The sequence below is a fragment of the Acomys russatus genome, chromosome 6 (genome assembly GCF_903995435.1).
Source record: "Acomys russatus chromosome 6, mAcoRus1.1, whole genome shotgun sequence".
Classification (NCBI taxonomy): Eukaryota; Metazoa; Chordata; class Mammalia; order Rodentia; family Muridae; genus Acomys; species Acomys russatus.
Window position 1 is genome coordinate 4,982,624 of NC_067142.1, and position 23,064 is coordinate 5,005,687.

Genomic DNA, 23,064 nt, shown 5'->3' on the forward strand with positions numbered 1-23,064 from the left:
CGGAACCATCTCTCAGGCCTGAAAGTTCAGCCCCTGTTGATAGGGTTTGGACTTGCCAGCTAGTGAGGTGTAAGAGTGTTCACTAACCCTTAAGGAGTTTGCCGCAGGTGAGGCTGGTGGGTGAGGTAATGCTGATGATGGCAGACGAGTGAGTGGAGCTAAAGTGGAAGCCATGTTTGAGGACAGAAAATCAGGGGTCATTGCTGACAAAGCTCTAGGGTTGTAGGGATTTGTGTAAGATGCATTCAGATAACTCCCTAGTTGTTTTCCTCAGGCACTCTCCTAACCTTTGGTCTCATTGTGAAATGCATACCCTGTCATATGATTGTGTGACATTAAACGTCGTTAAGTATAAGATCTTTAGGGGCAGGGCCTGTGTCACTCTTGGTTACCATTGTACCCCAGCAGCCAGCACCTACACAAAACAGGAGTTCTAGAATGCACAACTTGGATGACAGCACCAAGTCTGCACCTGCTCACAGGCAGTCTCGTCCCTTATGACTGCCATTTCACACAAATGATGCCAAGTCTAAAAGGAAGTCAGTCAGTAGCTAGGTTACCACTCCAACTTTTCTTTTAGAAATCAATTTCTTTTACATATTTTCCCTGGGAAGGAGCTAGACATTTCTAGTTCAACAAGTCTAAAATAAACCTTTATGGTCCTTCAGATTCCTGGACCACATGTCTGGCCATAGCCCCCTCCTCCAGTGCGTCCACGCTGATGGCTGCTCATGTCCGAGCCAGAGACTGGAGTGCGACCCCTTACTCTCCAGCTTCTGATTCTCCTGGCAGATACTGGTCCCACACTCTGCATCTCTGCTGGTGATCCCAGAGTTGAGACCAAGGTCACTTGCCCCTTACCTGAGTCACTTACGTTATGAGCTAGAACTTGTAAACAGGAGCCTACAGACATGATGAAAAGTGACATTGTGGTTCACCTGAGGGAAGTGTGTGGTCTATTTGTAGCTCTGGGTGGCCTGGAACATGCTATGTATTGTAGCAAGCATGAGGCTCACTCACACTGACTTTCCACCCTCCCTAGTACTGAGATCATGGGTGTGAGCCACCACACTCCAAAAGTATGTGAATTTAAATTAAATTGTTTCAAAATCAGATATTGCAAAACCAAAAAATCCAAATCTGAGACATTTCTTGGGACATTGGGTGGTTGGCGTAAGCAGGCTGCTTTCTCAGCAGGAAAAGGTGGCGGTTACTCTTACAGGATAGAGCAGAGCTCCATCCCAATCCCTGTGACCTCCCACACCGGCACGAGCCACTGGGGTGCATCCAGATGCTGTCATAGTTTCTGTGCTGTGTTTGTGAGGTGCATAAGTCCGTCAGGGGCTCCGCTGAGGCGCTGGATGGAGCTTGAGATCCAGGGCACAGCACATGGCTGCAACCTGCTGGCCACTCCCTCCCACTCCCTCGGTTCTCCTGTTCTCGCCTCCCTGGCCTCTGGCCCTCACTTTCTTTATCTTATACTTCTCAGAAAAGATACCTTTGAAACAATGCTTTTTAGTACTTGCGTGCGTGTCTGGAAATGTATATCTTTCCGTGACCGCATTTGGAGTTACCTTGGTGCGAGTCTGTCCCTGGGAAGGGTAAATGGCCATGGATAATGCTACCTTGCCCCCAAGACGGGGATTGCTTTCTGTTACCAGCCGGGTCCATGCCCACCTGGACTTGCTTCCTAGAAGGCCGAGGCCAGAGGATCTTTGGTGACCTAGAGTTTGGACCATTCTAAACAACATACTGAGACATCGTCTCAACAAATAAACAAGTCAGTTCAGTTTAGGAAAGGAATACATTTCTCACTTCAGTGTCCTCAGCGCCCAGCGAAAGGTTCATACACCCTAGCTGAGAAAGTCTTGATTGCAGTGTGGCTAGCTGGGATGCTGGAGTGCACCAGCCCTAGGCCTTATAACCCTGTCTTCTAAGAATACCTAGTCTGTTCTTTTTATGCTTGGATCTTGTTAATTCAGACAAATAATATTGTCTGTGTGGCTGGCCCAGTCCTGGCAGTGGACAAAGCAGGTGTATTCTGTCCTTGGGAATTACTGGCATTTACAAGGTTTTCATTATACTTGTTCTTGGAGCAGATTAGATGTGTCCTAGAAACTGTTTAGTAGAGACTTACATACTTTAAAATGGGCTATTGTTTGTCCTGTTGGATGAGCTGAAAGGCCTCCCTTTATCTTGCAGGTGGTCACCATGGGCCTTTTCCGAACAATTGCTTTGTTTTACCTTGGAAGTTTTGATAATATAGTTCGCCGCTGCATGGTGCAGAAAGCAAAACCTGAAGTGGTAGACAAAACTGCCTGATTCTTGCCCCTTGGAGAAAAGACTGATGCAATGATTTGAATAGTGTGCTGCGAATGGAACTCGATTTGTGGCCTCCGGACTCTGGTGTCTTGTTTTTCAATGCGTCAGATTGGACCCAGTGCTCTTCAGAAATCTGGCTGCAAGCTGAGGCACAGAAGTTCATCTCTGCAGTATTACTGCTAACACTGTGCAAACATGGGCCAGGGCACCATTTGGTATTCTGTGCTTTGAGGGAGAGTGCTGGTAGTGTGAGAACCATCAGCAGGAAAACAGGGTAAAGAAGAGAATTCCAGAATGGTACATTCAGTCTTTTCATTTATCCCCACTTGACCGTAGAGATCAAGAAATGCACTTTGTGTCACATAAGAACTTTTGAGGGATTCCTTTGATTCTTGGTTTTAACTTTTCATGAAAGATGGTCTGGGTTTCTATTAGTCTTTTAAAGTTTTTTAAGATATTTTTTTCAGTGTATGTTATTCTCCGCGTAGCCTGAGTCTGGCCCTCAGCGCCTCTGCTGTGTCAGGACGCCCCTCTGCTAGTGAGTCTGGCTTCTCTCCCTCTTTGATCCCCTATTATGGAGGGGGATGAGGGAGCACAGAGGACAGCGAGGCCTGAGTCCTTTGCAGCAGTCGATGGGGCTCTCTTGTCTTCTTAAGACTAATGCTTAGGGCATTCCATTTTTCATTTATGGGGAAAGGCAGCCTCTTTACATGTTTTCTGAAGAGAAATAAAATCTCATAGAAGCTTAAGAGTTTACAGTTTCTTCAATAGCCATGATGACCTCAAGTTCACAGCTCCATTCCAGCCCCCTCTGTGCTCCTTTTCTTTCTTTTTAGTTTTGCTTAGTCTTTCCATAATATTTTTGTTGTTTTTTTTTTTAAGAAGAAAAAGATGGAGATTAGTGCAAATTTTTCTTTTACATAACTTTTTAAATTCATTAATTCATTAAAACAAACAAAAATTAAGAGCATGACACTCGTACCCTCACAGCACACGTGTAGCATTAGGGTAGGTAGCTGGTTCTGTATCTGTCAGTCTTACTACTCTGAAAAGAGAATTGATTTTGAAGATGCTCATTTTGGAAGTAAGGTGTTGAGGTGCCATCTCTTTGAGCAGTACCCTCAGCGTAGTGAGGGGCCCCTTGCCCTCTGGCTGCAGTCTATGTACATGTGCCATGGTTGCAGGTCTGCAGCCCGTGCACACGTGCTACGGTTTCAGGTCTGCATCCTGTGCACATGTACTGCGGTTGCAGGTCTGCAGTCCATGAACAGATGCCGCGGTTGCAGGTCTGTAGCCTGTACACACGTGCCGTGGTTGCAGGTCTGCAGCCTCTGCACATGTGCTGTGATCGCAGGTCTGCAGCCTCTGCACATGTGCTGTGGTCGCAGGTCTGCAGCCTCTGCACATGTGCTGTGATCGCAGGTCTGCAGCCTCTGCACATGTGCTGTGGTTGCATGTCTGCAGCCTTTGCACACGTGCTGTGGTCGCCACTCTGCAGCCTCTGCACATGTGCTGTGGTTGCATGTCTGCAGCCTTTGCACACGTGCTGTGGTCGCCACTCTGCAGCCTCTGTACACATGCTGTGATTGCAGGTCTGCAGCCTCTGCACATGTGCTGTGATCGCAGGTCTGCAGCCTCTGCACATGTGCTGTGGTTGCATGTCTGCAGCCTTTGCACACGTGCTGTGGTCGCCACTCTGCAGCCTCTGTACACGTGCTGTGATTGCAGGTCTGCAGCCGGTGCACACGTGCTGCGGTCGCAGGTCTGCCTTGTGAGTCTGCATCAAGTGCCTCTGATGAATCCAGTCTGTACCCTGCTTCTGCTGCTCATTGCCCAGCTCCCGGGCTCTCTAGCTCAGTTGTCTCTGTGTTGAAGTTTTATCCTGTCCTCCTTGTATACAAAGTAGTGCATTTCAGTTCATTCCACTGGGAGAATACCTCTACTCTCAAAGAAAACTTTTTACCTGTTTAAACAAAACAAAACAAAACAAACAAAATCCCTTAAAAAAACAAGTGTTTGAAAACTAAGAAATTATTTCCATGGCAAACATTTGGTGTTTGCTTTCTTTTTTTTCCCCTTTTTTCTTTAGCTCTCACTTTCTTCCCTCCCCCCCCCACCCCCTTTTTTAAAAGGGGTTTGCTGTGTGGCCCGTTCTTCTGCCCCAGCCACCCAAGTGCTGGCAGTACAGCTTTGTACCACCATAGCCAATGAGCGAAACATTTTTTGTTCTTTGAAATACTCAAACTCTTGACTTTATTGTGGCTTAGTTTTTGATTAGTAAGGTATTTATTGGCTCCATTTTATCAAGACCTGAGAAGAACGTATTTTAAATATTGTTACAGAAGACATTCTTTATTAAATACATTGCTTGTTATAATTTCATTACTGTTTTTAGGAATAGGTTCACAATGCCAAAATGGTTCCAACACCCTTCCAGTCCAATCTAGCCAAAGTTTTGCAACTTACATCCCATTGGACAGTGGCTGAGGTGAACAATAAGGAACGTTCCCGAATCACAGGAAACAAGTGCACTGCTGTCTGGACAGCTTCCAATTTTATTTTCTTATAAATATTCCCAGACAGTTGGCACTTCCTACTATTATCTGCTAAAATCTGGTTCAAGATGGCATCTGACATGGGACAAGTAACTTTTTTCTTTTTTCCCTTCTCAGACAGTCCTTAGCTTTATAGCTGTGTGGATAATGCCTGAGGTCGCTGAAGAGTCTTGTTTCGTGGTGGCAGATACTGACCCTAGCCCACTTTAAACTCAGGTTTGCAGAGACCATGTTGTCATAGCATGAGCCTTTTTGTCCGAGCTGTTAGAGACCTCAACACCCTCACTCATAACAATTTGAAATGAGCTTTATTATTTTTTTTTCTAAAGTTGACACCATAGTATACAAAGGAACTTGATGTGAGAATGTTGTTTTTATTAGTGTCACATCAACATAATGGGCCATGCAAATATCTTATATATCAGTACATGTCCCACATCACCTTTGAAAAGTCCAACTGGTTGTGAACTCTGACACATGTGCTTGGCATGCAATGTTTAAGCAATGCCCCACAAATTCATGATTTCATCCCAGATGTAGAAATAATACATTTTTCTACTTAGGAAAAGAATGCTTTGGGAGGAGTGTTATCCAATTGCTAGGGAAATTATCAGCTTTTGTTTATACCTGAGAGTTGAGGGCATGGCAGTCTTCACCACATGCTGAAGCTGAGCAGGTGCTGGGTACTAAAACCAGCCCTAGGCTTACGCTTCTCAGGTACTGTTTCCTCTGTGTGGCCAAGCGCTGTGGGGTGTCGCCTATGAATGCCTGCTCTGCTAGTTTGTGTTATATTTTATTGTAATATGTCCTTATGTTTTTCTGAGAATTAATATTCTGCTATATAAATTCCAACATAAATTTAGGGACTCTTCATCATTGAGAACGAATAGGAAACAATCCTCGCTTATTTACTGAGAAAAAGAAAAAAAGGTCATGAACTTGGGAAGTGATTCTGTGAGAGAGTGCTTGCCTAGCATGGAGGGCCCTAGGCTCTCGTCCTTGGCCTAGTGCACAAACATTGTTTTGTCAAAACTGTTCTTGCCTATGTTTATAAAGTTTAGTGATTTGCACAGTTGGTAATATAGAGTGTTGTTGTGGTCTCTTTCCATTAATGCTGACATATGGTTGAGTGGTATGTATTTATTTCAATACTGATTTCTGAAAGCAAAACCTTTAAGATAACTTTGATAGTTGATGAGAACATTTTTATAACAGTTGCTCTAACTCAAACAAGAGTATGCATTTGTCGTTCTAGAAGGCTGAACAGTGAGTTATGTCACCATATTTAAGCTTATTATATTGTGCTTTAGTCGGAACCTGTCTTGCCCACTGTTAGGCTGCTTACTTTTTGCTAGAAGATGCTTTGTGTCTTTCTTATTTCTTAGTCCTGGGATCCCAGCTTGAAACTGCATCTCACTGTTCTGATCTTGCAAAGTTAATGGAGGACTAGGGGGTTGATATTTTGAAAAGGAGAGAGTTGCCATTATATTTTCCACTCGTTTGAGGTGTAAACTCTTAAGACATTTAGCACTGACACGGACCACATGACTATTTTGATGTATTTTAGAACAGGGTTGCTCCTGTAGAAGCTTTTGTGGCAGTACTGTAACAGATGTGGTAGCACAGTACTGTAACGTAATTTTAATATCTTGTATTTTTTAATTACACATACACAAAATAAGTGGGAAACAAGCTTTACTGATCCGAGAATTTATTTTTCTAGAAATTTGTCTTTTTCAAGATACTTAATCAAAATAGAAAAGTCTTTTACAGTGTTGCCTCTATGTGGCTTCCTAGGCATTTCATAAGGCCTAGTTTTTATTATTAGGAAGGAATATTTTTACGATATATACTTAGGAGTCTGAACATTTGTTTCAATTATGCTCTGTTTGTGTGAGTAAAAGCTTAAGAAATATGCAATTTAATAAAGCTTTTTGAACAGTACATTTCATATGCAAATATATTTCCTTACCCTTGTTCCTGCATATTCCGAGAAATTTGTCTACATTTTGACAGCAAGATATAGGTAAAATAATGCCTTGGTATCAGTTGTAAGTGGAAATACTTGCTCACACTCAGAAATTGTCATGTACACGCCTTTTCAGTTGCAAGTATTACTTTGCTGCCTTTCCTCAGTCTTAGAGGAAGGGTTGGATTATCTTACTGCAATAGATAAGGCAACCTGTCAGACTTTCATAGTTAACAATTCTTAGGTAGGTTGACAATAGCTCATTTCCTATTTGTTGTGAGTTTTTTTTTTTTTTTAAATACGTCTCTGTTAAATTTTCTTATATACACTTTCTGCATCTTTATGTTGATTATGTGATTTTCTTGTTTATACTTTTAAATTTTATTTGTTGTACTCAGTGAAGAGTTTTATAAAGACATTTCATTAAGTATATCATTTGGGGGCATCTTGAATTATAAGCTGAAATTTCTTTAAATTTGAAGAATTTATATTCAAATGACATGGGATATCACTTCTATAATTTGTATATTTGGATGTTTAAAAGAAACGTTATGGGCTGGAGAGAGGGCTCAGCTGGTAAAAGTTAGGCTCACAACCAAAAATATAAGAAAAGTAACCTCTTGATTTCCACTTTACTAATGAGTTTATGTAAACCCCCATTTTTCCTTACTTTACATATATTGGCTGAATTCCATTGGTGAGCCTGCTAGCCAGGCTCCAGGGATAAAGACCATGCAGTTTTCCTCTCCCTCCTGGTGGGTGTCTGCAGTCCTTTCTTCTTCCTGTCCACCCCCTCACCCCCCCCCCCTGCTGTCTTCCTGGAGCAAGAGAAGCCACCACCACTCATTTCTTTGGCTGAGGCCTTTGAGGGTTGTGACACAAAGATGCTAATGCCTACAAACTGCTTTTGTAGGCAAGGAGTGTACCAAAGACAAACGCGCTCAAGTGCTTTATAGTGTAATAGGGAATAGCCAGCAAGTGTACTGTGATTGACAGGAGGTGTGACTAAGCTGTGGTGACGAATACAGAACAGAGAGGTTCAGGGTACTCACTGTTGATCACTTTAGGTGTCTTTTTTTTTTTTTTTTTTTTAATAAAGATTTATTTATTTATTTATTTATTTATTTATTTATTTATTTATTTATTTAAACAGTGCTCTGCCTGCGTGTACCCCTGCAGGCCAGAAGAGGGCACCAGATCACAGTATAAATGGTTGTGAGCCACCATGTGGTTGCTAAGACTTGAACTCAGGACCTCTGGAAGAGCAGACAGTGCTCTTAACCACCGAGCCACCTCTCCAGCCCCCACTTTACATGTCTTAGTGAGACTCTGCATGCATACTGTGAATAGCAGTCTTTATATCTGTTTATGCATGAGGGAACAGGCATGGAGAGATTCATTAACGAGCCCAAGGTCACAGCTGTTAAACCAAGGGAGCCAGGACTCCACCTCGGGCTTCTGTTTTTTCATCTCTTCACCTCCCAAACAAACCCTGCCTGTCTAAGCAGTACAGATGGAGTCTGAAGGCTTCCTGGAGACATCAGGGCTGCCTTCACACAAGTGTTTGAGCTGAAACTTAAGGAACTGATAGGAATTCCCAAGTGGGAAGTTAGGTGTGTTTTAGAGAAAGGAACAGAATGTGGGGACAAAAGGTGTTAAGAAACCTATTTCAGACACAGCTCAGGGGTGGAGCTCGTGCCCTGGGTCTGATCCCCTGTACTGCCAAAGGAAGAATAAAGAAAACAAGAAAGCCATCAGAAGTTAGTATAGCTCTGAGAAGGGCAAGTAGGAAGGAAGGAGGCAGGCTTGGGCAGAGGCTTTGGAAAGTGTCAGACAGGTTCCTCTCCGTGGCCTAACCCACCCTAAATGTTAGGCCATTTGTTTAAAAAGTAGGAAAAAGTCAATTCTCTTTGGTTTCTTTTGTAAATGAAAAGTGAGCACCCTTTGTCCCTGTTCCTGCATGCTGCCCGGTGCTGGCCATCAAACCCCAGAACCTCACACAACCTCACACTTGCAACCCCGGTCCTTGCTTACCATTAAATTTGCACGCTTGTGTGGCTGATATCTTCTTGTTTGTGCCTCCTTATAGTAGTTGTGGCTTCTTATAATGGGATTTTTGAGGCTTAGGCTCCACCGTAAACTAGTCAGGTGAGTTTCTAGGTTACGATAATCCTTAATTGTTTAGATCTGATGAAAGTGTTTCCCAGTTAAGATAAGAGTGGCTGGACAGCACAAAATAGACAAAAATATCTGACCAGTCATGGGAAGAAAGGTGTGAGGCTGAGTGTGCTGGGGACACCACACCTGGGGCTTTTGTGCTTGCCCAGCCATGCCACTGCACTGCTCTTCACAGGACTCCGTGATGCATAGGACCTATGAAATTAAAAGCTAGCACTTTGCCTTACATTCCAAGCCTTTGAAATGTTACTTTTCCTTTTTTTTTTTTTTTTTTTTTTTTTTTGGTTTTTCGAGACAGGGTTTCTCTGTGTAGCCTTGGCCATCCTGGACTCACTTTGTAGACCAGGCTGGCCTGGAACTCACAGCGATCCGCCTGCCTCTGCCTCCCGAGTGCTGGGATTAAAGGCGTGCACCACCACGGCCGGCCTTGAAATGTTACTATTTAAGTAGTTTATTTTATTCATGTTATATGAGATACCAGTCAGTCTCACTTTACAGATTTATTTCTACTCTATTTGTGGTTACAATTTTAACCAGAAATAACCTCAATGGTACTTTTAAAATTCATCTGTTATTTTTTTCTCAGGGAAAGTTCTCTTCCCTCATTTTCAGCTAAAATTTCCATAGCTGGAAAGACTTGATACATGCTTATATTAACCAGTGCTATGTTCATTATAGAATATTCTTTTTCAATTTCATAAACTTGAGGAAACTTTCACATTGATCCTCAAGAGAACTTCCTGAACAGTGCTGTGAAGAACCAACCAGCAGGGGGCGAACCTCACAGTGAGAGCTTTCTGTCTAACAGACTAGGAAGACACTTGTTCCACCTACATTCTCTGTGTCCTGCCCTTTCCTTCTGTCAGGATGCAACCAAGTCGAGGTGCCAAAGGTTGTTCCCTGGGCTCTTTGGAGGTAGAAGCCACCTTGGGAAGTGAAAAGGCCACTGGTACATTTGTCTCCCCCATTTGTCCTCAGGCTGTTGGTCAAAGCCAAGATGTCATAGACGGACCCAGTCTAGGGAAATCCTTAAGTGAAAGTCAGGAAATAGGGATCCTTTCACACTGGCTGCCCCCTTTGCAGAAGTGCGCCCCCACCACCACCACCCCTGGGGTGAGGAAATGAGAAGCCAGGGCTGGGTATTAAAAGTACAAAAGCTTTCAATTCCTCTTAAGTAGTTTGGGGGTTAAGACATGGTTCTAAGAGGATCCCTAAACCTTTTTTTTTCTTCTAGAATTAGTGCCCTTTCTACTGTGAGTGCCCTTTCTGTGAGAACCTCAGTGCCTCCCGCCCAGTACAGGCTAGGGTCTCAGCAGTGTCAGTGCCAATCAGAAAGCTGCAAAGGAGCTATCCCCTTCGTCCCTTTAGCAACAGATTTGTATGAGGACATTCATTCTCACAGGACAGAGGGTAGTCTGGTAGCTAGCATGGTGGGGTAAGTGAAAAAGCAAAAAGAGGAAAAAAGTGATTGCTGTACGTAATGCATAGTTTATTCAATAAATGCCTTGGGGGCTGAGGATGTAGCTAAGTTGGTACAGTGCTTGCCTAGCATGCATAAAGCTCTAATTTTGATCATAACACCACACAAATGGGTCATTGTTTTTGTCTAGTACTCTGGAGGTGGAGGCAGGGAAACTGTTAACTTCAAGTTTGTCTTTTGTTACATAACAAGTTCAAGGCACCCTCAAGTAAGTAAGTAAGTAAGTAAGTAAATAAATAAAGGTGGAAGAGGAGAACTGGCTCCACAGTATTATCCTATGACCTTCAAACATATGCCTTGGCATGTACTCTCCATCACCCCATATTGTGTGTACACACAATTTTTTAAAAGTATATTAATTAAATACATCCTTGGAACAAGGAAAAGATGATTCTGAAATTGTTTATATATGTTGTAGTAGGCATCTGTCTTGTTTCTATGACCACAGTAATCCAGTGAGCCTGTGCTACCTGTCCACAGGCATGGTTTGTCCTTGAGCCCTATGTAGTAATGTGCTGTGCTGTGCTGTGCCTGTGGGTCCATAGACTGTACTTTTGAGGTGAGGCCATCTCAGGTTGGCTTCTAGTTAGAGCTGAGGACATTTAAGACCTTAACCTATGCCATGCTAGGATCATGACCTTGAAAGATGGCAGGTACACTCCCTGGGGTCCAGCCTCAACACAGTGCTAGGACTGTTAGGGGCAGAGGAGATTCTGAATTCCTCTGAATTCAGTCCCTGAATTTGTTTAAAGCTCCCTCCTCTCTTCTCTGGACCACAGAGAGTTAGGTCTGGCACCGTTCATCAGCATGCAGGGATACAGGTAAAAAGGGCCTGGGTACTCATGAAGTGGCTTGGACTCCTCCACAGCAACTCAACACATCCCTGGGCACTTCCCTTAACTATGCTTTAACAAGCCAAGAGCCTGCCATCAGTCTGCCACCAGCCAACTAAGAGGAGACAAGGACAGACTTCAGCCTCTGAGGAGCATGCCTTGCTGCTTCTGGACTTCTGTCCTCCCAAGCAGAATACTTGGATCTGTTCTAAGTCACACTGCTTGAGGTGCCTGGACACAAAAGCCCTAGAAACAAGCTTGCTAGCTTTGTTATTCTGACATTTACATATGCAATTACTATCTGGGAGACTGTTGGGAGTTGCCTCTCCTCACCATACTGATAGCACATGGGTACCACTGCCCTGGGATCACTATATGCCTCAGTTATCTCTCTGGCTGCTGAGAGCTGATAACATAGGTTTGTTGTTTGTGTACGCTACACACATGGTTATACTACATGTGGTTGGGCACATTACACATTGTTTAAAGGATCTGTGTGACTGTAGATAGAGTACACACACACACACACACACACACACACACACACACACACACACACGAGTTGGCAACTACCTACAGCTTGAAAGGAGCCATTCAAGTGTGTCCATGGTGCTTGTGCAGTTAAGGTCCGTTCAGGCGTGCATGCACTACACAGAAAAGGTCCATGGGACTGTGCAGACACACACAGAAAGGGGCCATGTGACCATGCACACTGCACACAGAAAGGCCTGTGTGACTGTGCACATGCTTCTTGTGCAATTAGAAAAGTATTCGGTTGTTCGTACCTTACACATAATTAGAAAGGGTTCCTGGGTCTATGCACAGAAAAGGTCCATTGAACTGTGTACTCATCACACACAGAAAGGGCCATGTGATTGTGCATGTACTACATATACAGTTAGAAAAGGCCCAAGCAATTGCACACGCACACACACTATACACGTGGTTAGAAAGGGTCCACTGGATTACTCACATCTCATGCACGCGGTTAGAAAGGGTCCATGTTACTGCAAACGCCACACAGAAAAGGTCCATGCAATTCTATACATAGTACACGTTAAAAAAGGATCCATGCAATTGTGCACACCCCACACTCTGTTAGAAAGGGTCCAAGAGACTTGCCACTTGCCTGGCCCTTGCTATAGGCTCGCCCACCCAGCAGTCAGCCCGGCAGGCCAAGGAGGAGGCCCCTTGCACACCCACGGAGCCGCGGCCGCACGGGAGGCCCGCGCCACCCACCGTCCCGGGCCCAGCGTAGCCCGCGGGTGGCCGCCACCCAGGCCAGTGTCCGCGGCCGGGCGCGCGCTCCCCCAGGGCGGCCGCGGCGCCTTTAACCCGAGCGGCGGGCTAGCGAGCGGGCGGAGGCGGCGGGCGGGCGCTCAGAGGAGGGCTCTTTCTTTCTTTTTTTGAATGAACGGTGACGTACGTACAGGAAACCAGGCGCTCCGGTGGAGAATGAAGTAAGAGGCCGGGCCCCCCGCCCCGCGCCCGCCCCCTTCCTCCCCGGCCCGCACTCCCGCCCTGCGTCCCGGTCCCCGCCGAGCTGCTGCCGCCACCACCGAGGTGCACAGGCCCTCCCCAGCAGCAGCCGTCACCGCCAAGCCCGCTGCACGGCGCGAGCGCGAGGAGGCGGCCGCCAGCGCCGCCCGGAGCGGAGGAGGAGAAAGGGTGCGCAGCCCGGAGGCGGGGTGCGCCGGTGGGGTGCAGCGGAAGAGGGGGCCGGGGGGGGGCGAACTTCGTAGCAGTCCTCCTTTTTAGGAAAAAGAGGGGGGCAAGCCCTCCCCCACCACCTCCTTCTCCCGTAGCGCACCACACACAGCGCGCGGGCTGCTCGGCACCGGCGGCCCCATTGCCCCTTGCCTGCATTTATCAAGCTGCTTTTTTTTTTCCTTCGGAAAACGCATTGGCCCTTCGGAGTTTAATAAGAAGAGGATAACCCGTCCCTGTCCCCCTCGCTCTTCCATCGTCCCCCTCGCGTGTCTCTCTCCCGTGGAGGTCTGAAGCGGTCCGGTGGATACGGGTCCATGCCTGCGCTCGAGTGTGTGTGCGTGTGCTAGTGTAAATTGCCGAGAAGGGGGAGAAATCACAGGACTTCTGCAAATGCTGCACTGAAAATTGTAATTCATCTGCTGCCGCCACTGCCTTTTTGCCCCGCTGCGGTGCTCTTGAGATCTCCGGTTGGAATTCCTACGGATTGACATTCTCAGTGAAGCCAGAGTGTGGGGACGCAATCTGGAAACCCTCCTGATTTTCACGCCACCTAGCCCCCACTCCCCCAACTCCTGATTCATTGCAAGTTTCAAAGAAGCGAATACAAGGAGACTTCTGAAGATCGATGGTGTCGCTGCCTTATGTATTTGTTTGGGTTTTACCAAAAAGGGGGAAACTTGACAGAAGACCATGCCGTCCTTAAACAAATACAGTAAGTTCTTTGCACAGGAATTTGGTTTAGTGTAACTTTCAATGGACGCATTTGAAATATTTTTTGCTTAAAGTGCATTCGAGCAAATTTAATTTCCAGACAGTTTAATGCATTTTCTTTAGCGTGTAACTCGTACTGGATTTGTCCTTCTTCCCCTGTGTGTATAAAAGAAAACACACCTGATTTTAACTTGCTCGGTCGTCCTGCCTCCTCACCTTTCAGCATTGCAGAGGAAGTAGACTGATATTAACAAAGCTTAATAAATAATGTGCCTCATGAAATAAAGAGCTGAAAGGAATCTGAATAAAAATTTCCTGCATCTCATGCCAAGGGGGAAACACCAGAGTCAAGTGTTCCTGTGACTAAAACACCCCCTCATCCAAGAATGCAAAGCACATCCAATAAAAGCGCTGGATTATAACTATTCCTTTTTTTTTTTTTTTCTTTCGGGGCCGTGGGGCGGGAGCCGGGACACGTAGTGCTGTTGGTACCTGCAGCTTTTTTTCGGGGAAGGATGGCGCAAGCCGGGAGAACAGGGTATGATAACAGGGAGATCGTGATGAAGTACATCCATTATAAGCTGTCACAGAGGGGCTACGAGTGGGATACAGGAGATGCGGACACCGCGCCCCCAGGGGCCGCCCCCACCCCTGGCATCTTCTCCTTCCAGCCTCAGAGCAACCCAACGGCTGCTGTGCACCGGGATACTGCTGCCAGGACGTCGTCTCTAAGGCCCTTAGTTGCCACAGCTGGGCCTGCGCTCAGCCCTGTGCCACCTGTGGTCCACCTGACCCTCCGCCGAGCTGGGGATGACTTCTCCCGCCGCTACCGACGCGACTTCGCAGAGATGTCCAGTCAGCTGCACCTGACGCCCTTCACCGCGAGGGGACGCTTTGCCACGGTGGTGGAAGAACTCTTCAGGGATGGGGTGAACTGGGGGAGGATTGTGGCCTTCTTTGAGTTCGGTGGGGTCATGTGTGTGGAGAGCGTCAACAGGGAGATGTCACCGCTGGTGGACAATATCGCCCTGTGGATGACTGAGTACCTGAACCGGCATCTGCACACCTGGATCCAGGATAACGGAGGCTGGGTAGGTGCATGTCTGAATGAGTCGAGGCCTAGATGTGGAGGTTGGAGTGTGAGTGGATTCTGGGTCGAAACAGGTCTTTGAGTCTATGAAATAAAAGTGAGTTTGTAGCTTTGTCCCCATCCCCTACAACCCCTCCCCCCACCCTATTCCTCTGGACAGATCACACCCAGACAACACTGTTAACTCCTGCCTGCTGGCCCAGCATCTTTGATCCAGTAGACTTTGGAGATGAATAGTATACCTCCAGTGACTCTCAGTTACTTATTCTGAGTAGTTTGCTGCATGTGTTTTGGGTCCTGTGTACGAACTGGACCTCCAGCGCTCCCTCTTGACCTGCGCATCCTTAGCTCCTCTGGTGGACTAACAAGTGAAACGGTCCAACTAGACAAGCAGGCTCCACCAGAGGACGCAGGCACACCTTTTCTGACTCACTTGGGAGCATTTTCCCAAAGAAAAACAATGCAGCCCCCTTTCCTGGAAATCATAGCTAAGCTTGTAAAAAGGTAAGCTGGTGTTCGTGGATGTTTATGGAAACTGGTCAGTCTATGTCATAGTCCCACTGGGTACCAGTATGTGTGCACCCTGAACAGGCCCTGCGCTGCTCTGCAGGGGGCTCCAGACTTTGTGTTCTGTGACTCAGGCGTGATTTACAAGTTTACATCCACTTCAATATATTTTACTTATTTCTACCTATGGTCTACATAGTTTTGCGATCTCCACTGCTGAGTCAACTTGCATCTAGGGCGTCTGTGAAAAGAGTACTGCAGTGGGCTTAGCTGTGGAGTCTCCAGCCCTGACTTAAGTTAAAATGATCGGGTGTCTATAATTTTGATGAGCATCTGTGGGAGTGGTCGCTTTCTGGTACCTTGGGAGATCAAGTGTCCATATTTTACCATGAGATTTAATCTTCTCCCGGGATCTTTGGGACCAGAGAGAAGACTCAAGGCTTGTTATGCCTAAAACAATTAAGTTGTGGAAAAGCAATAATGATTGTCTCACAGTTTTTAAAGACCTTGTTTTAATGAAAAGAGTTTTCATTTTAGCCCTGCCTTGGATAGTCTCAAGAGAATGACTAATTTTTTTTTTATAGGACCTAAACAGGAAGAAAAGTCTGTAATTGACCACACGTGAATCAAATGTCTAGAAGCGCCTTGTGTTGTTGCAAGTCGTGCTAATATTCATGGGGGCCCCGAAAAGACAAAGCCAAGAAAAATAGATGATTGATGTGAACATCTGATCTTATTTGACCAAAGTTGACAAAATATTGGTGGTACTGTTCAATGTTTAAAAGTAAAATTAACTCAAATATCTGAGTTTAAATGCTTGACATTCACAGGCTCTTTGTGACTTGCTTGTTTGTTGACATCCCATGCCATCAGATTGTTAGCAGTGCTGGAAGAGTTGGCTGAAGGGGGAAACGGTTTCTGGTAGATGTTTTGTTTAGGTCCTTTGATTTTTTTAGCCACTGTATTTAAAGAGATGGGAACTTCAGGGTCCAGAAGCAACATTTTAAAAACAGAATAAAACTGATTTAGTAGTTTTATAATTTCATATTCTTGTGGGAAAAAATTATGTGTGTTTCTTTCTATTGGAAAGAAATCCAAGGCAGTAAGTGTGCTGTATTAACTATCATGTTAATAAAACGGTGGGAAACAGGACCATATGTTTCTGATAGAAATCCAGATATAAGCCGACCTTTGTTGTCGAGTTGCAGTATGTTAACAACTCCGACGACTGAGGTTTATTTTTAAATGAAGTGTCTCTTTTTTCTGGGTTCGTTGTCAGGTTTTTATTGTAGGGCTATCTTTGTGGTCAACAGGTACCCCAGGTTGATAAATGCATAGACTTCATGTTATGCATGACTTCATGAAGTCAAACCAGAGTGGACATACTGGAACAGATGATAAAAATCCCTTTTTTGACAAAGCCTCTTATAGTAAACATAAGTCATACAGAACCACAAATGGCTGATGGTAAAAGAAAAAAAGAAGTCTATTTTTTTTTTCAGAATAACACATAAATGGATGATTATGCAGGAAAAGAAAGTAAATTGACAAGAAAATAGTATATGTCAGAAAATGGAATGGTGTGAACACTTTGAAATAAAAGTGGTGGCATTTGAGAGTTCTTAGTGATTGGTCCAGGCCTATGGTTTAAAATGCGTCTTATTAATTTAAATGTTTGTTTTAGGCATTTGACGTATAGGTTTCCCTTTAATTTTATGTTAGGATTGTCTCTGGCGTACTGCATGGTGCAGTGATGTTTCAACAGATGTCATTATCTTAATTAATACTGTTACTTCCGTAACAATAGCTGTTTCAGCAGAGAGCTCATGTCCCTGATGATGATGTGAATGGTGGACATATTTCTCGTGGTCAGTGGAGCAGCTGCACTATAGAACTATCTAGAGCACTTCAAGCTTTAGACTTGAAATCATTTTTTGTTTTCTACTTCGAAGTCAGAGTGCTCTGACACGAGGGAACACTGTGCTCCATGTTTCCTTAGAGAGAAAACAGTCCTTGGAACAACCAGCCTCCTGATAGAGGGTCCCAGAACCTGCAAACTAAACAAAGAAGTAATTGGGTCTAAAGCAGAGTGTGGCTTATTCCCAAGTCTGAATAAGGGCCTTTTTGCTGTCCAGAGAAAAGCAAGAAAGAGAAAATAGGGAGACAGCAGCCATTCTAGAACATGCCTGACACCTTACAGGTCAGGAGCATGGCATGTCACCTGGGACCTGCTTGGGCAGAGAATGCCAGGCTTCACTCGGTGCCACTGGGGTAGTTTGCTCTGTTTTGTTTTGGAAGGGTCAGTCCTGACTTGGATTCTGTAGACCTCTTTCTAGTGGGCTGCAGGTCCAGATAGTTACCTGGAATCTTGTTTCTCGGGTGTTTCACTACAGCACTCTGAGCCCCCCCCCCCCAAAGGCAGTATGGAGTGATGGCAAGAGAAAAGTTAAATAAGCTCAACCCGGCACCTCTCAAGGCTGTTCCTCATGGTGTTAATGAAGTTGACATTATTGGCCTCATTAAAGTGTGATAGTTTTCTTCTTCAACTAAAGGGAAGCTCATGTCTCTATAACAGGTAGAGGTCAGCTTCTTTTTTATTAGCTGGTTAGTTAGCAAATAGTTTCCCCTTTCTGAATAGACTGCATGCCCACCAAAACGTCTGACTAACTGGAAAGCAGTACCATTCTCATGTCAGTGGATGAGCTACATGAAAGAGCATCATTTTCCTAGTGGCCAGTGTCAGCTGCCATAGCCAATTTTGGCAGCAAAATGGTAGTATTAAAAATAGCATTATGATGATCCAGTCATAAATAATACATTCCCTGATGAACTTTCCTTGAGAAACTGTGTATCTCTGTCTGCTAGGAATCCCATGACCACTTTCAGTAATTTATTTTGTAGGGGAAAAAAGCCTGTTATTGGTCTTAGAGTTTTTAGTCATGTGCTGTTGAGTGATTGTGTTTCTGGAACTTCATACAAGTTTTTAGTTCACTCAGTTCTCTTTTCTGTGTGGAGTTTCTGTTGCTATTTAACATCCCCTGAAAACATTTCTTTTATGTGTCCTATTTCTTTTAGTTATGCTTTCTGAAACAAGCAGATTGTCCATTTTAGCAACCCTTGACTGAACTAGTACACGTTATATTGTTTAAATGCCATAGGCCACACATACCTACCATATAACAAAACTTCAGACAAGGGAGAAAAAGCACACGAAATTCTTGATTTCCCCCCCCCCCTTCCTCTCCTTGTCCATGTCCTGTTTTGTATCTTGTTAGAATGGTCAGTCCACACAGGTGGGTGGGTCTCTGAGTGCATCACAGAAGGGGAGTCTCCCTCGTGATACACCACCTCACTTGCTTTACGGACACTTACTGTGTCATCAGAGCAGGTTAGCAAAGGAGTGCATTTGTACATGAAAACAACACTGCCTTTGTTGTGTGCAAGTACAAAGGGCTGTTCTCCACCTACAGCTTTATTGTATGTGAGAGTCACAGGTTCTGTTAAACTTTTTTTAAGGGAATCGGATATTACCTGTTCCAGGTATGCCAGTGACCTTTCAGTCTGCTCCCCCTGGCTCCCTGACTGCGTCTAGAGACCACTCAGGGAGTTCATCTCCCTCTGAAGTTTGCCCTCCATTCTTCTCACTTTAAGCCAAACACATGCACTCAATGTCCAGGAGACATGATGGCCAGTTTCACATGTACCTGGCTCTGGCTAAGGCTGGGGGCATGGGAAGGAGAGCTACGCCCCAACCAGGCTAAATCCCAGCCTCGGGCTCTCTGTGTCTTAGTGTAGCAGCCAGGGGTCCAGCAAGCAAGATGCTGGACTTAGAAAGAAGAAGACAAGAAGAATGTTGTTTTCCATGTGCTTCAGTCTTGATCCTAAAGTTATTTCTAGCAACATGGTTGTTCGTGTGTGAGTCCAGGGCTCATTTAAATAAGGGGCCAAATGCAGATTAAAAAAAAAAACCCTATTAACATAGACATAGTATTAACAGAACTGAAAGGCGGGGGGAGTTCCCTTTTTAAATAGTAATCCATAAACACTATTTTTTCGCATCAAGTAGACTTAATAAACCCTAGTCTACAGTTATTAAAGAATTTCATTAAAGGGAAAGGCTTGCTGCTGTAATTAGAACACAGTACTTCGAAGACATATCTTAAACAATTCTCTCTTTTACACAGAAAGATACAAGTGCATTTTGAGCTGCACTAAAGACTCCCCCACCCCCTACCTTGGAGAGAAAGAAAAAGCTTCTCTTTTGCTTTGGTTCCAGTCCTGGTACTATTCTGTTATCAGATGTTTCTCTTCTGAAATATGATTCACAATTTACAGGGATTTGTACTAGACTCTCACTGCATTCCTAAGCAAGCATGTATGGTACCCATGGGCCTCTTTTTTAAAATGCAGAAGGGAGAAGTTTTAAAGGTAAAAAGTTCTTTCCTTTCTTCCAAGGTCTCTTTGCAGGTGGCTGTCCTGACAGGCTGGTTGTAGAGCCAGCACTTGATTCCAGTGAGCACGAGGGTCTAACGGTTGTGTCTGTCTCTCAGGCTTTTAGAGTTTCTCATAGGTAGCTCGGATACAGCTCCTTATCATTGTGCAGCAGTTGAAGGGTAGAATTCACATAGAGAACATGGCACTCTATTTAGATTATTCCAGGAGGTAGATGATAGTGAGATTTTACTAAAGCCACAGTGTAACTCGCCAGATTCTAACCTTGCCACAGGCTAAGAGGCAGGTGAAAAATCTGTAGGCAGGCAGGTGCCGTCCCTTCCCTCCAGAGATCGTGAATTCCAATTCCCAGTAGAGAGAGCTGGCATTGTTTGTTTTTTGTTTGTTTGTTTGTTTGTTTTTCTTGCTGGGATCCCTACAGTGGGTGATTCCAGGGGGGCTATTGAGCTTTGCAAATGCCTTGACTAAGGCAACTAAGATAAACTATACTAAGGACCACTTTCCCATGGCAGCCTCCACCATGCTCAGAAGGGCTCTCATTGACATGCTGGTGCAACTACATTGCTTCAGCTCCTCCGGTGACTTTCTTAGTGACATAGCACATCCTATGAGGAGGTTAACTGTGAAACTGACCACAGATGCAGAGCGCGGACTTCAACAGCAAACCGTCAGGAGCCCTTGTGTTTCTCTTGAGCTGTTTGTTTTGCCTTCAAGATTTTTGGCTGGAAAGCATTCCCCTTTTAGTTAATAGTCTGCTCTCTGGGCTTTCAGCCTCATGAGTGAGAAGCTTATGACTGGCTCCACTCCACTCTTATTACGTCTCCACAAAACAGCTGGAGAGCCTATTGTGTCAAGAGAAACTTTAATTCTTCAAAGGAGTTTTGTTGTTGTTTTCCATTGAGACCAACATGTCTCTCCTTGTGACAGTTCCAATTAATATATTTCTCCATTTTAAGATGTCAAAAAGATAGTTAGGCTGCAAAAGAATAACGGGTAGTTTACAGATGTTACTCTGTAGTACCCCAAACAAGAGATTTGAGTTGCAGGTTGTATTTTGTCATCTCTTTGCAATGCTCCATAATATATAGCTCAGACTTCTGCTTTGCAGCATGATGAATTTTATATCTATGTTATTAAGCTTGAAACTGAATTGTAGCCAACCCTTCACATCTCAGCTGCATTGGAAATTTCCAGAAGAAGATGGGGGCAAATGCTTAGTCCTCTCGATTCAGTGCTTATCTAGTATATATTGCATGTCCTTATTGCAATTAGGAGAGACATAAAATCAACTGAGAATTATGTCCTCAACTATACATGTTGATTTATCTCCTGGGGTCTGGGTGGGAGAATAGTTCCACACAGGATGGCAGCTTTGGCACCCCTAAGTTCAAAGCTCTGGGGCTATTGCATAGCCATTTCCTTTTTGGATTCTTGCCAGCATCTTTGTCTCCCCACTGCAAACACAGAGGGTTGAAAGTATTCTATAGCAAAATTATAAGCATATCGAGGCAGAACCACTTATTAAGTATTAAAACGACAGCACAAGAGTAAAACTACCTGAGGAAGCCTTCAGGGAGATGAGTAGCTGTCCATGCCCCTGAACTTCGAGTTACCAGTCTCTAGAACAATGATGAGCAAGGAAGGATTCAAAGGCTCTTGTTATTTAGGGAAACGTACATGCTAACTTTTTCTTCGCAGAGGAAAACACTTATTAGAAGCCTACATATAAAAAGCTCAGTGTTAGCTGCGTTGGTTAAAAATCAATGCTTTAAAGAACAAACATTTGGACTGGGACAAATCTGTAACTAGCCACAGTCCTTGTCAGTCTTGGCTGACAGAGAGCTTATCTAGTTAGAAGGCACTCCAGCAGAGTTCCATGTGGGAGTTCGGTTTGAAGCAAACTGGAGAATAGATAAGAGGTGTGTGGAGGGAGTGTGTAAAGCAGTGAGACCCAGAGCTATCAAGCAGGCAGGGATGTGTGAAACTTATAAAGAACTGGGGCGTGGTGGCCAGTTTCATATGTGCCAGCCTCTGAGTTAGGGCATCAAGGGCATTCTGGGAATAACCTAGTTTGAGAATGTAGCCCTTGGTCCTAAACTGAGAGAGCTGTATAAAACTTGGTAGATGCTGAAAGGATTCTGAGATAATCCAGAATGTCTGTGTTAGAGAAAGACTGATGATGGATGATGCTAGACCAGAGAGACCAGGAGGAGTATAAGCACATTAATGGGAATGAGAGAGTGTAAAAGGCTATAGGTGGGAGTTGTGTAGATGTGGGACCAAAAGACTGAGACTCCAGGATGAATGAGTTACAGAAAGAATCAGAAGACTTGAGGTGTACAGCAGCTGGCTGAAGGAAAAAAAAAAAAAAAAAAAAAAAAGATGCTGTCTTCCCAAGAAGGGAAAGGTCAGTTGCTATAGTGGGTAAGCATAATGTATTTGACTTTAGACTCTGTCATCTTGGGCCTTACTGAGGATATTCAAGAGGGAGAGGTAAGGAAGCAGTGAAACCTAAGGACCAGCTGCTCAAGGGAGAAACTGAGGATGAAAACTTAGCTGTTTGTGTGCCTAAGCTATGTGGGCTGGGGCGGTCTCTTTGCTCTTCTCCTCACCCAATGTGGTCCTAAGTACTACTACTGACTCTAACGTCTTTGATTACTGTTGCTCACAAACCACCTTTTCCCAGCAGTCTTTGCATTGGATTTCAGGGTGCGCCCAAAGCTTTACTTTTCTGAGCTTATCTTCCCACTCCCAAACTGTAATTTATCTTGAGCTGAACTAGCATTGCCCTGCTAGCTGCTAAGGCCCTCCATTTGTGATCTAAATTCAAGGCACTTGAGGAGTTTCTGCAACTTCCCTGTGAACTAATATATCTCATTAAAGTCAAGATGGCATCTTGCATACAGAAGCAATAAGCATCTTATAATAATAGGTTTATGAGTGGATTAATAAAGTGATTATGTTAAAGGCACTTTGTGTGTTTAACTCATCGTAACCATCCAGCTTTGTCTTAGTCTGTTAATGAGCAATCCGTGACCAACTGTCACATCCTACTGGTTAATTAATACTTATTAGAAACTAAAAAAGAAAACATACCTATAACTTCCTCGTTATCTTTTTCTTTAAACTAAGAAAGGATGCTACGAAGATAGATTTTGCTTCGCACTAAACATTCATTAGCTGTGACTTTCAGTGCCAACATGGCTGACGGTCGCACTCTACCTGTTTATGCGAAGGTGATATGCACACAGACTACA

The 23,064-nt window shown here is 44.5% G+C and overlaps 2 protein-coding genes across 2 annotated transcripts in view; both read left to right on the forward strand.

Moving 5' to 3' along the window:
• Kdsr (3-ketodihydrosphingosine reductase) overlaps nt 1-3,424 on the forward strand; it is a 29,339-nt gene extending 25,915 nt beyond the window's left edge. Inside the window, exon 10 of the mRNA XM_051147209.1 lies at nt 2,203-3,424. Within this exon, the coding sequence (XP_051003166.1) occupies nt 2,203-2,322 (120 nt within the window). The 3' untranslated portion in view covers nt 2,323-3,424. The remainder of the gene's footprint in view (nt 1-2,202) is intronic.
• A 9,644-nt stretch (nt 3,425-13,068) lies between these two features.
• Nucleotides 13,069-23,064, forward strand: part of Bcl2 (BCL2 apoptosis regulator) — a 176,089-nt gene continuing 166,093 nt past the window's right edge. The window contains exon 1 of the mRNA XM_051147210.1: nt 13,069-14,849. Coding sequence (XP_051003167.1) covers nt 14,274-14,849 — 576 coding nt within the window. The 5' untranslated portion in view covers nt 13,069-14,273. The remainder of the gene's footprint in view (nt 14,850-23,064) is intronic.